Below are 12,821 nucleotides of genomic sequence, written 5' to 3'. Positions count from 1 at the left end.
ATATGGATATGGAAGTTGAGTACAGGGATCCTGGCTTAGGATTCAGCAGACCTGTGCTTGAAGAAGTTGGCAGTTTTCCTCCCCTCCGACATATGGGTAGTATGAGGGGAAGCATCTGAGGAGAGGGGTCAAGAGCATTTCCTGGTTGTGGGCTCTGCCTTGTCTGCCTGGACCTGGCACAGCAGCATTAAAGGAAGTCCAGAAGTCCAGGTGTCATGGTATGCCTTTGGGAAAGCACTGTTGGACACAAATATAAAATTTTACATATTGTACTAAGGGGAAGAAGATCCAGCAGTCAAAACAGTAAGAACAATAACAATGATAATTCACATTTGTAAAGTACTTTAGTGTTCCAAGTGTGTTCTTATCACAACAGTGCTGTGACACAAAAGGATTTTTAGGGATTTTTTGGTTCAGATCTACAGTTTATCCTTGTAGGGATTACATGGTATGGAAACTCTGGGACAGCCCTCTATCCATTACCCTGCACTCACTGCCTTATCATGTACTCTGCCCATTATAGAATAGAAAATCAAAGTACAACAATTAACCAGTTCTCATAACTGTTAAGGGTAATACTTTCTCCACAACTCTCTCTAATACAAAGAAAATTAATAAGTTGTTCTACCTCTTATGTTGTGAATCGAATTGTGAAATGACTTGTGGCCATAAAGAGATACTGAGCAATATGAGGGCCTCTGATAGCCAAATAGGAGAGACTGAGGTGCTTTTACTTGTATGCTAATAGTATAGATTATATGTGGAAAAGAGAGTCAGGAGACCCAGGGTTTATTCCAAGTCTTCCACTCACTAGCTATATAACCTTGGAAAAATCATCTTTCCACCCTGGGGCTCAGTTTCTTCATCTGCAAAGTGAAATTACATGATAAAGGATCTTGAAGGAAAGTCACATCTTGCTCAGTTGATCAGGGAGAGCTTCGTGAAGAAAGCAGAGCTTGATCTGGGTTTTGAGATGGACCAGACCTCATAGAGGCCTGAACTTGGGGCCTAAGAGGAGGCAGAAGCCAGGGGGCATCTAGGTGGGCAGTGAGAAAGCACAGTGTGCACTGCCATTGGCACGGAGGAGGAACGAGAAGGGCATCAGCCTTCAGACAGGACCTGTGTCAGCCTCTGAACATATGCATTTCTGTGCAGAGGAGGAGGCGGCTTTATAAGACTTCATCAAGGAGTGTAAACTTGTGGTTCAACCATCTGGAAATGTCCTGGAATCCCAGCAGCTGAGATCCGGGGGTATCGAAACCTTCCCCAATCCTGCCCCTCCCCTCATTTTGTACAAGAGAAAACAGGCTGAGAGCAGGAGACTTCTTTTCCCAGTCACCCAGAGAGTCAGTGGCACAGCGGGTAGAACCTGATTTCTTGACTTGTAATTCTATATACTTTCTATTTTTTACTCTGCCTCTTTTGAAAAAGTATTCAGTATAACTCTAAGCTGCAGCCCTAAAATGGGAGCTCTTTAGAAGTGAAAGTGTCATGCACGGGAAATCCCACCACTTAGTAGTTCATTGTCCTGTATTTCATATGCTGAGCTTGGACAGAGCCAACTGTAATATATTAGGTGATAAGGATTGTCAACAGAATAGGGGTTTGTGAACTCTTCAACTTCTAAAAATGATCTTAGAGAAACTATCTGGGCAGATGTCTTTTGTTACATTGAGTAGACCAAATGTGAGGAGATTGATCACTCCTGTTTCTTTTACTCTGAGCCAGGAGCCACTAGAGCAGGCTGGGAGCCTGAGCTCCTTCCTCATCTCCTCAGAGTCCTTTTGATACTGCCCTTCCTCCTTAATTCATGACAGGGTAGGGGCTGCCTTTATCGGAAGGTGGACCTCGTCCTTAAAACAAAACATTTTGCATCTTAGACATGCACATAGGCATCCTCTCCCTTCCCCCTTCCTTTTCCCAGCACAAGACTGGAATTCAGTAAATGTAAATAGAAAAGTTATTACATACCTGTTGTGTCCAGAACACTGTGTTGGGTACTACGTGAGATGTGAAAGTTTAGGCAAGAACTCTGCCTTCAAGGAGCCTGAGAGGGAGGAAAGGAAAGTGACATGTCATTGGTAGGCTGGAGTTAAATGCTCATTCCTTATTTTGAGATGAGTTTGGTACAGGAGAATAGCCAGAGTGATTCAGAACACAGCAACCACTGGTAGGCTTGTTGGCCCAAGAGTTGGGCTAAGGAATTTTCGCTAAAATCTTAATGTCAGAGATGTGCCTGATTAAATAGGAAGCCTGTTCTTCCTAAAGGAGGCAGAACTTGCAAATATTTGGATATTTTCTTAGCTGCAAAATAGTTTAAATGAAAATAGACTATTTGTGTCCAGTTCTGTTCACCAGCTCCTCATTTTGAGACCTCTTATCCAATTTGACCTAATCTTAGTAGGTCTCTATTTCCTCTCCGAAAAAGGAGCCAGTGGGACTAATGAACCTCTAAGGATCATTCCAACACTTAAGGAAAAAAAAAAAAATCCTGCAATTCTATATAAATGCTATGAGTCCATCAATAAGTAAATAGAGCCAATCAGTTGATCAAAAACTATGTTGAGGAGTCAGATAGTTGCTGTAATGAATAGAGTACCAACCCTGAAGTCAGGAGGACCTGAGTTCAAATTTGGTGTCAGACACTTAACACTTCCTAGCTGTGGGACCCTGGGCAAGTCACTAGACCCCAATTGCCTCAAGAAAAAAAAAAAAAAAAGCAAGTTGAAGTGCCTCTGTGTGCTAGACACTGGGAATATAAATGCAGAAGGGGGACAGTCACTTCTTTCAATCACTTAGATTCCATTGGAACGAACTTATAGATGAAGCATCAAGGATTTGGATGGTAGATCAGGACAGGATTTTTAGCTAAGTGGTTAGTTGAAAAAGCAATGAGTTTGGTGTCAAAGGACTTGGATTCAAACTTTGGCTTTGCCCCTTAGTGCATGTCTGACATTGGAAACACCATCCTCTTTGGAGCTCAATTTTCTTGTTTGTAAAATAAAGGGATTGAACTAGATGACTTTAAGGTCTCTGTGATTCTGTAACAGAACACTGACTATTTTAAAATGATGATATGATGATGAAAGCACTTTGCATGTATTATCTCATTTTACAGATGAGGAAATAGGTAAAATGATTTTCTCAGGGTTACATAGCCAGTCTGAGGGTAGTACTTGAACTCAAGTCTTGATTCACTATGACACTTAGCTCCAACTCTTATTTACCATGTAACAGCCAAATTATCTGATGGAGGAGTGTCCTCATATTCAAGTGAAATAGTGACTGTAAAAGTGGAAAGCACTCCGAAGGAGGAGAGGTCATTAGTAAAGGAAGCAATGAAGAAAGACAGATGGACTAACAGAATTAGTTTTCTATGTGTATAGATTTGTCAGAGTAAGATAGCATAAACATCAGACTGGCAGTAGAATGGGGGATAGTAGTAAGGTCTTGGTTCTGACCCAGCAAGTCTTTCTAATTCACTTGTGCCTGACCCCCAGTCTATCCTAGCCATATCCTGGAGAATACTGAGTATTACCCATCTAACACAAAGTATTAAGTGTACATCATTTAGGGCCACTTGAGAGATAAAGATAGTACCATTCCTACCTAGAAGTTTATTATATTATATGTAGATTCCAATGGTTAGCTTTGGGCACTTCCAAGAATAAATTTAATAGGATCCTTGCTCTCAAGGAGTTTATAATCTAGTATTATTTCATGTCAGTCCAGTTATAATTTTTTTTTTTTTTTTTAATGTGTGAATGCTGAGATGGGTGCTATGGACAAATAGGGCATCAGGATCTCATTTTAAAATTTTGTTATGTTCATACTCTGGTTAGGCACTAAAGGCATTGAAGGAAGTACAGATAGAAGCAGTAAATTCATTGGATTAATAAATTTTAGCTGACCACCTTCAAGGCAAAGGTTCTGCTTAATGGAAACAGCATCAGACCTGGAATCCAGCAGACCCAGGTTTGGGAGTTCTTTTGCCAATGAGAGACTTAGACTAAGGTCTCTTTTTTTTGACATTCAGAAAGTATCAAATAATATCTATGCTCTGCACTAGAGAGCATCCATGGCAAACTCAGAAACTAAAATCTATACATGAGAATTCCTGCTCATTGACTTAGAAAACCACATATTTATATATTTCTCTTTTTTTATTAATACAGTAGCACATTAAAAGGAGCTGAACATGAGCTACGTTTGATACCTCTGCTATGGAGGATATATGGATGATCTAGTAAGAAAGAAGCTGGTAATGTCATAGAGTCACAGAGTGCTAGGCCTGGGGTCAGGAAGGCCCAAGTTTGAATCCACTTCAGATACTATCTAGCAGTGTGTCATCCTGTGCAAGCCACTTAGCTCTGTTTGCCTCAGTTTCCTCACTGAGGATAGTTATAACACTTATCTTCCAAGGTTGCTGTGAGGATGACTTGAGATCAATGTAAAGCTTAGTACAGTAGCTGCTTAATAAATGCTTATTTCATACCACCACCATAGACTTTGTAGTTTAGTAGAGATTTAAGGCAGTAAGTAGACTGAGGTATGAATGTAATTCTAGGGGAGTTCAGAAAAAGGAAACAATGGGAGTTGGAACTTTATTTTAGCTTTTATGTTGAAACAAGATGTCAGAAGAACACTGGACTTGAAAACAGAGTTCTACAGAGTGACACAGACCTTGGACAAACCTCCTGGCCTCTCTGAACCTATTAAATAAGGCAGCACCTTCTTCCAGCTAGTTTTAAGGCAGGTGGTCTGGACATTTGATGGGCTGTTTAACCACTGTTTGGTGGTGTCTGAAGCAGGAGTTGGAATTGCACAGGCAGAAGAAGGATTGGGAGGAGGCGAGCAGAGGTACAGAGGAGGCTAGCTCTACAGTCTTCCCCTTCTTCCCCTTGGCTCTCCCTGGTGATGTCCTCCAAGGGCTAAGAGGGCATGGGAAGGTTTTCTCCAGCATCACTCAGCCATCCCTCGAGCTTGTTCTTATTCCACTCTGCTTCACCACCTCCCAGGCCACCCTGCTCAAGCCTCTGCCCTGCTTGAACCTTATCCATGCCCCCCTTCCCCTGCTTATCTCCGGCAGAAGGCCAGAGAGATGTATGCGGAGGAACGGAAGAGGCAGCAGCTGGAGAGTGACCAGGCCGCGGTGACAGAGCAGCTGCTCCAGGAGGGCTGTGGGCCCAGCAGGGACGGCCAGCTTCGGCGCATTCTCTTGCACAAACGCTCATCAGGACGAGAGGAACGTGTCCAGGGCTTCTTACAGGCTCTGGAGCGCAAACGGGAAGAGTGGCTGGCCCGCCTTGGCACAGCTTCCGTGTGAGGGGGCTGTTCGTGTTCCTGCCCGAAGGCTGAGGGCCTGTTCCACCATTCCTGAGGGGAGTCAACGTGGGTTTTGATAATGAGCTTTGCTGTAATCCTGGGAACAGGTGCAGTGGGGTTTGGGCCTTTCTGCCCAGCTAGATTCTTTGTCAATTGATGCCCTTTGTCCAACCCCACAGAGGGCTTGGTTAGGGATGACAGAAGGTGAATGTCTTCCTTGTGGCACCCTGTAGCTGACTTAGTACTCATGAGTAACTTGAGGAGCATTGGGTCCTAAAGTCAGTTTGTTCTTTCAGACCTATCACCACCTGAGATGCTGGTGGCCAGATTTCCTTAACTTCCAACAAACACCATCTCTCATTAAGGGGTTTTTTAATACAGGATTGTCCTCACCCCAGAAAGTACTGCTAACTGTGTTGCCTAGCCCAGCCTCCCACTACCTCTGTGCCTCCTTTGTCCTCATAAGTTTTAGTTCATTTTGGATTTCACAGCAGAAATCTGTGAATTGTTTTGGGCGTGGGGGGCAGGAGAGCATGGAAAGCTGATCATCTGCTACTTCTCATGAGCTTTCCCACTTGGGCTCTGCTATTGAATCTTCCCCCCACCCCTGACTTGTCAGGTACAGCCCTAGTTGCTGTGCTGAAAACCTGGGCTCCTCCAGTGGTGGAACTAGGCCTTGGAAGACAATCCAATTACCTATTGTTGACTCAGCCTACACATGTTTTTCTCAGACAGGGTCATGGGGCCAGCCTCACCCCTCCTGCCAGAGCTTGTCCTCTTAACTTGGCTAACTGAGATGAACCAATATGTCCATTTGGCTGGGACTCCCTTTTCATGCGACCTGCCAAGGCCAGCAGACAAGGACACCTCTTCCCTGTTGGCTCCGATGTCTGCTTGCCATGGCCCTGGTTATAGCAATAGTGACCCTTTTGATAAACAAAGCTTGTGTCTGACCCTTCTTGAAAAACCTCCACTTGGCAGCAGTTCCTCTGTCTTCAGCCTTGGTGGAGCCCACAGTAGGAACCAGAGGGAACGGTCAAGGGCTATGTCCTTCCTTTCGTTCTTTTTGCCCTACCAAGATGCAAAGCTGATCAGAGGATTACCAGCTTGGCCCCTTTGCAGCTTTGAAGGGGCTGTGTTGCTTGAGCTCCTCTACTTTAGGTGCTTGGGATAGCAGCAAAAGCTGTAAGGCTGTAATCCTGTCCTGATGCCAGATACTCTTGTCCCTTCTTTTGAGATTTCCAGACTTCCCCCATGCCTGTCAAAGAGTGTCTATTTTCCAATTGCTGGGTCCTCAGATAGCTTTGTTATCAACACCACTTTTCAGACATTTCCCCCAGAAATATTGAAGCTACTAGCCATTACCTTCCCCTTCGAAAAATCATTCCTTCCCCCAAGCCCTCCAACTTAGTATTGGCACAGGGTACCCAAAGAGCAGGTGCTATGTATTTTCCAGCTTTAAAATGGGACTGTTGACAGCTTTAATTAGGGAGCCCTGAATTATGCTATAATTTGGAGCCCTACAATTAAGAGGGAACAAGGGGCTGGAGGCAATGAATAGAATTGGCCTTTAGATGAGCTTGACTGACATATGAAGGGTAGTATAGTCTTGTTTCTCGACCTGCCTAGATCGGTCAAGATTGACTTGGGTTACTAGGGAGGACGGCTCTGGTGATTAATGGAGTTGGTATCCTTAATTGGCCATCAGTCTTTGGGTTCAGGGAAAGGTGTGTGGGGTGGAGCAGGGAGGAGTTATACCTCAGGGCACCTTGGGATGTAGCAATGAGCTTGGAAGAAGAGATCGCAGTCCCAGGATGGAGCAGGCACTCCAAAATACAGGTGCTTTGAATTTGTACTGTGGTGGCTACACCTTAGTTGCAAGGAAATATTAACCTCCAATCTAGCCCATTTATCAAACTCTAGATTTGGAAATCAGATGGTATCCGATTTAAATGGCCTTCCCTTCCTGTTATTTACCCCCATTTATTAATCTGTAGTCTCCTGGGCTTCAAATACATTAAAAAAAAAAAAAAAAAAAAGTTTTCGTCTCACCTGTAAAAGTTGTTTGCTACTAATGCAATGGAAGGCCTTGCTTACATGGTTTCAGTAGCTGCCTCCAGAGTTCCAGTGACCCTTTTAAGGAGTCTCAACGGGAGCGGGGAAAACGCCCTTTTCTCGTTCCCCTTACAGCCCGGTCCTGGTTTGCTTTCTAGTCCCTTGAGTCTGCTGCAACTCTTTGTGAAGCTGTTTAAAGATACGGTTTTTTGGTGTGTTTTTTTGGGGGGGGGAAGTTTTGATGGGGACATGAAAGGTCACTAATCATTTTTGCTATCCAATAGGACCAGGATAGTTGCTCGGAGTGTGGCAGGTTTTTTGCCTTCAGCCCCGAACTCCGCAGGGCAAGAGTGACTAGAGAGGTCCTGGTGGGGGGTGGGGGGCTGTTTGTGGGGCGGCCACTGGTCATGGAGGGTGCTGAAAGGACAGCTCCCATCTGGTCTACTTGAGCCCCGTGAAACCCGAATAGTACCGTTACACCCAGCCCGGAACCCCTCTCTGCTAGGGAAAAGAGCAGTTTGCAGGTGAGTTGTCTGGGAGATGTTGGCGGAGTGGTAGCTCCGAGAGCTGCACGTCCGGCTGCACCAAGCCGTATCCCCTACTTCGTTCCTTCCCCGCCTCAGCGTTATGTGCATGCGAAGCAGCGGGAGCAGCACAGGCTGGTGGCTTGGGCGCTGCCAAGCTGCGCGCAACAAACCACTGCCTTCGGAGGAGACTCGCAACCCCCACCCCTGGGGCCCCCTAGCAGGGGGCGGGGGAGAGGGGGAAGGGGGGAGGGAATCCAGAATGTGTCCTGGGTATTACTAGTAAACGAAGTAGCTCGCTTGCATAAGATGGAAGGAACTTAAGTTTGCAAAACCGAGCCTTAGGCGGGAGTCCAAGCCCACCCCCCGCGCTCCTCGCTTCTAGCGCGCGCCTCCCTAATCGGCCTGGTGCCCCCCGCCCCCACTGCGCGCAGTCGCCTCGCGCTCCCCCCTCCAATCTCGCCCCATCCCCTCCGAGGAGGTGAGTTTAAACCCCGCCCACGTGACCCCAGCTGGGCCAATGAACGGCGGCGGGAGGTGAAATCCGGTTCTAACCGGTCCGGGGCTCCCAGCGCTATAAAAACTTTATAAACCCCCCGGAGCCCAAGCAGTGTGAGGAAGAGGAGACGGGAGCGACCCCCGGACCGGCCGCTGCCGCCGCTGCAACCCGCGCCCAGACTCCACTGCTGCCTCTGCTCCCGCCCCTCCACCGTCACCACCATGCCCAAGAGAAAGGTACGTGGCGCGGGGCCCCGACTCGGGCGCAGAGCCGTCCCCGCCGCCGCCTTCCCTTGGGGTGCTGGGGGCGGGCGGGCCTGCGGTGGGAGACCGTAGGACCAGGCGGAGCCCGGTTTCTCCGAGCTCCGGCGCCCGCGAGCGGCAGGGGCCATATTGAAGGTGCCGTAGTGGCGGCGGCGGGAGGAGCCATGTTGGCGGCTGTTGATCTTGCTACCCCTTGGGGCCTGTCATCCTCCTCCTCCCGCCGGCCTCGAGGGCCCGCGCGACCCCGCGCGCCAAACCCCCTCCCCTCCGGGTAGACAATTCAAACCCGAAGGGCGGGAAAGTCGAGGCGCGCGCGGGGCTTAATGGAATGGGGAGGGGGTCTGAGGGAGACGGTGGGGCGAGGAGGGGAGCAGAAGAGGGGTGGGGGGAGGACGCGCTGCCGCCAAAAAACCGCCGCGCGGCGGGGAAGGGAGGGGCGGGGCCAACCGTCCCCCCCCAGAGGGGGCGGGGTTTGCACCACGTGTCCGTGTCCCGCCCCTCGGCGCGGGACGGCGGAGCTGGAGTGGGACGCACGGAGCGCGAGGCCGCCCACGCCCCCCTGGCCCGCGCCCTAGCCCCACACCGGCGCGCGCCGGGGGTTTATTATTCTCTCTCTTCCACCCTATCCCCTCCCCTTTCTTCCCCCGGCGCCAGCTGCTCTGCGCGCGCGCTCCAGCGCTCGACGGCTGCCATGGAAACGGGCACCCGGGGCCCCTCCCCTCTGCCGGGCGGGGGAGGAGGAAGGGGGTTATTTGCACCATCTGCAGCTGTTGCTTCTGCCTCTCATGGAGACACCCAACCCTGGCGGCTCTCCCGGCGGAGGCGAAGGCCCCCCCGGGGCGTCCCTGCCCTGGGACCTCGAGAAGGGCCCCTGGGAGCCCCCCCCATTAACAGCCTTTCCCCGCCTTCTTTTAATAGGCTGAAGGAGATGCTAAGGGAGACAAGACCAAGGTTAAAGACGAAGTAAGTTGGTCTCCTCCCCCGGGGAGGGCAGCGCTGAGAGCGCGCGGCTGGGGGGAAGGGGGGAGGGAGGAGGGGCCGCAGTGACCCCGGCAGGGCTGGTGGAGTGGTGGCGGGCGTGCACAGGCCCCTCCCCCTCCCCGAAGGTCACTGACTAGCCTCTGTCCGTCCGGGGCGGTGTGGTCTGCGCTGGGCACTCGGAGACAGCTGCTCTCCGGGTCCCGGCCCGAACTTGACTCTCTCCCATTCCTTTTGTTAGCCACAGAGGAGATCTGCGCGGTTATCTGCTGTAAGTACCTTCCTTCTCTGTCTTTCGATACGGTAGAAGCAGGAGGAGTAATCCTTCCGCCAAGGAAGCTTAGCTATCTGACTAGTCCTTGGCTGAGGCGGAGATCTCTGGAGCTTCTGCCCAACAGGCCCCTATCCTTGTCCATGAAACCGGACCCTGCCCCTGAGCGGTTAAAGGAGGATACCCTGAAATAAAATGGAGAATTTCAAGGGAGACTAGAGATTTCCAATGAAAGATTGAATGTAGGAGCTCTGAGTTTTTTCATAGTCTATAGTTCGAGTTTAATTTTAGACCTTTTTTCTTCCCATTTTGAAATTAGAAACCTGCCCCTCCGAAGCCAGAACCCAAACCTAAAAAGGCCCCTGCAAAGGTAAGTTGGTGGATCTGTTGGGGAAGGGAGGGAAAGCAGAATAGTCCACAAAATCTTGATCGGTCTAACAAAAAGTCTAACAAGTTTTGACTTTATGTATTTAACTCGACACTTAAGGCCTATGGATCCTGTGCTAGGGGAGGTAAGAAAGATGAATAAGACCAGGACTACCAGTTAATATCATGCACATTTAAGCAGCTTGTCTGAGATCACAGAACTTGAAGAGAGAATTTGGGGGCTGGGTTCTCTCACAGCATATCTGTATGTGCTGTAATAAAATAAAGCTGCATGTATTCTATAAAGTCCTAGTCCTTATCAATGGCGAGTTTGGGGAGTTTTGTTTTATTTTTCTAACAGAAATCTTTGTTTTCTTGCTAGAAGGGAGAGAAGTTACCCAAAGGGAAAAAGGGAAAGGCTGACTCCGGTAAGGATGGGAACAACCCTGCAGAGAATGGAGATGCCAAAACAGACCAGGTAAAGTCTTGCTCCTTCAGCCAGTTGTTGATCTCAAAGACTGTCTGTTGCATATAATGGCAACAGCATAATCTCATTGGGATCTGAACATTTGTTTATCCTCCGGTTAATGCAGTTTTTCCTTCTGCCCATTTTAAAGCAGGAATTCACTGAACTGACGTTTTAAGTTGCAATAAGAAATTTGCTCCTTCACTGCCATGTGTTGCCAGTTGTCCCAAAGACTGCTGAGAATATTGCATGCACCTCGTAAATTTTTGCCCTCCACTCCAGAAGCACCACTCATAAAATGGTAAAATGTTAAGAGCCAGAAAGGACATCAAGTAATATCTAGTCTAACAGCATTTTACAGATGAGGAAACTGGAGCCCAGAAGGGAGTTGCAGTTTGGGGGACCTTAGGCAAGACACTTCTCCTTTTTGGACTCAATTTTCCTCATCTCTAAAATGAGGGGAGTAGACTAGATCCTGAAGGTTCCTAATAGCTCTCACTATGGCTATGACTTGCCCACAATCATGTAGCGTAGTGACCTTTGACTGAATTTTAAATAAGTCTCTTTAAAGTACCTAACAATGCTTCATATCTAAAAAATTAAAACCTGGTCATGGGAGGGAAGAAAACAGTGAAAGAAATAGAATAGTAGGTTTCAGGCAAGATTCATGATTACTCATTTGTTCACATATATACAGATATACTTAGGCTTTTTATCATTTGCAAAGTGCTTTTTTTCATCTTATCCCTGTAAGGATATGATTCCCATCATAGAGTTGGACTAAGGGCAGGAAGCTGCCTAGGTAGGGGCGTACAGAGATTTAGTACCTAGACAGAACTCTTACTCAAATCTCCAGTGAATTTGGCTGCCCATCATGCCTGTCCATGCCATTAATAACTGTTTTCTTTTTCTTTCAGGCACAGAAAGCTGAAGGTGCTGGAGATGCCAAGTGAATTGTGTGAATTTTTGATAACTGTGTACTTCTGGTGACTGTACAGTTTGAAATACTATTTTTTATCAAGTTTTATAAAAATGCAGAATTTTGTTTTACTTTTTTTTTTTTTTTTTTTTTTTAAAGCTATGTTGTTAGCACACAGAACGCTTTGTTTGGGGGGGGATGGGGCAGATGTTACAAATAGGATATCTCAGAAGCTGGGTTGAAATAGGTGGGGATTTCTTCCCCTCCTAGTTTTTGAGAAGACTTCTCTTGGATGCCAAGAGAAGGTTCCCTGACACTTCTCTTTTTCTTTCTCTCTCAGACACACACACACACACACACACACACACACAGATACAGATACACAGATGTGAACACTGATACCCTCAGCCTGTCTGGTAAGGGTAGGAGTGGATAACTTCAAAAATTTGTACTTCTTCCCTGTCTGCCATAAGCATCAACTTGACTCCTCCAAACCCAGGGGCCTATCAGGACCTGCCCCTATTTCCCTCTTTGTTCCCACCCCCAAATCAATTGTGTTGGATACCAGTTTTTCAGGTAATCTGGACTTGAATTATGGCCCTAAGGAGGCCTCCCCCAAAAAACCGCAGTTCCTTTCATATTGGGGATATTTTCTAATTAAGAATTCTGCAGTTTTCATTTCCTCAAAGTCAGGGTAGGCTCGTGAAAAGTTGTTAAACAACATAAGCTCAATGTGAAAGTGTCCACCCTCACTCTAAACTTTTCCCTGTTAAAGTATAAAATAAAGACTCTTCATTGGGTTTTATAGTGACTTTATGTTTTTGGTAGTCCGTGGAGGAGGGGAGTTTGAAAGTTGTTGTATAATGTTGCCGATCGTAGCCCATGTCCTGCCTGAATTACCATGATTGTTTATGAAAAGTATCTTTAATAAAGCTGGATACAGTTTGGCTTGGATTGTTCTTAAATATTTTTCTATTTCCTGTGGAGCCCAGATTTGGTCATCTGAGTTACTAGCAGTAGTTTTCAGCTTTCTGAGATGTGCCTTGTCACCCCTTCATCATCCAGTGGTGTTGATTCTTGAGGCTGTAATCCAAAGTTAATACTTTGTTAAGCATATTTGTGCCAGCAGTTCATATTGAGCATAAAATGGCTCTT

General features: G+C 47.3%; 2 protein-coding genes across 5 annotated transcripts in view; both read left to right on the top strand.

Moving 5' to 3' along the window:
- The window catches only part of DHDDS (dehydrodolichyl diphosphate synthase subunit), a 32,266-nt gene extending 24,902 nt beyond the window's left edge, over window positions 1-7,364 (top strand). For 2 of the 3 annotated variants that reach the window (XM_074305713.1, XM_074305711.1), the window contains one exon: window positions 5,090-7,364. In XM_074305713.1, coding sequence (XP_074161814.1) covers window positions 5,090-5,326 — 237 coding nt within the window. In that variant the 3' untranslated portion in view covers window positions 5,327-7,364. Of the gene's footprint in view, window positions 1-5,018 lie in introns of all 3 variants that reach the window. The other variant, XM_074305712.1, reaches the window with a different exon arrangement.
- A 1,042-nt stretch (window positions 7,365-8,406) lies between these two features.
- HMGN2 (high mobility group nucleosomal binding domain 2) lies at window positions 8,407-12,620 on the top strand. 2 transcript variants are annotated; one of them, XM_074305714.1, is made up of 6 exons: window positions 8,407-8,639; window positions 9,585-9,629; window positions 9,886-9,915; window positions 10,235-10,285; window positions 10,664-10,759; window positions 11,665-12,620. In XM_074305714.1, exons 1-6 carry the CDS (start codon window positions 8,625-8,627, stop codon window positions 11,698-11,700), a joined length of 273 nt encoding a protein of 90 aa, XP_074161815.1. In that variant the 5' UTR covers window positions 8,407-8,624; the 3' UTR covers window positions 11,701-12,620. The 2 variants fall into 2 exon arrangements, with proteins under 2 accessions (XP_074161815.1, XP_074161816.1); XM_074305715.1 differs by lacking the exon at window positions 11,665-12,620 and adding an exon at window positions 10,902-11,064.
- The last annotated feature ends 201 nt before the right edge of the window (window positions 12,621-12,821 follow it).

Source organism: Sminthopsis crassicaudata, chromosome 3, assembly GCF_048593235.1.
Source record: "Sminthopsis crassicaudata isolate SCR6 chromosome 3, ASM4859323v1, whole genome shotgun sequence".
NCBI classification, from domain to species: Eukaryota; Metazoa; Chordata; class Mammalia; order Dasyuromorphia; family Dasyuridae; genus Sminthopsis; species Sminthopsis crassicaudata.
The sequence above is the reverse complement of the archived record's forward strand: the minus strand, read 5'-3'. Positions and strand labels throughout refer to the sequence as shown.

What these genes read in the sequence shown, in the direction of transcription:
- HMGN2 (XM_074305714.1), top strand. An exon ending in GATCTGCGCGGTTATCTGCT is followed by an intron (nt 9,916 to 10,234) that starts GTAAGTACCTTC and finishes TTTTGAAATTAG; the next exon opens with AAACCTGCCCCTCCGAAGCC. An exon ending in CTAAAAAGGCCCCTGCAAAG is followed by an intron (nt 10,286 to 10,663) that starts GTAAGTTGGTGG and finishes TTTTCTTGCTAG; the next exon opens with AAGGGAGAGAAGTTACCCAA.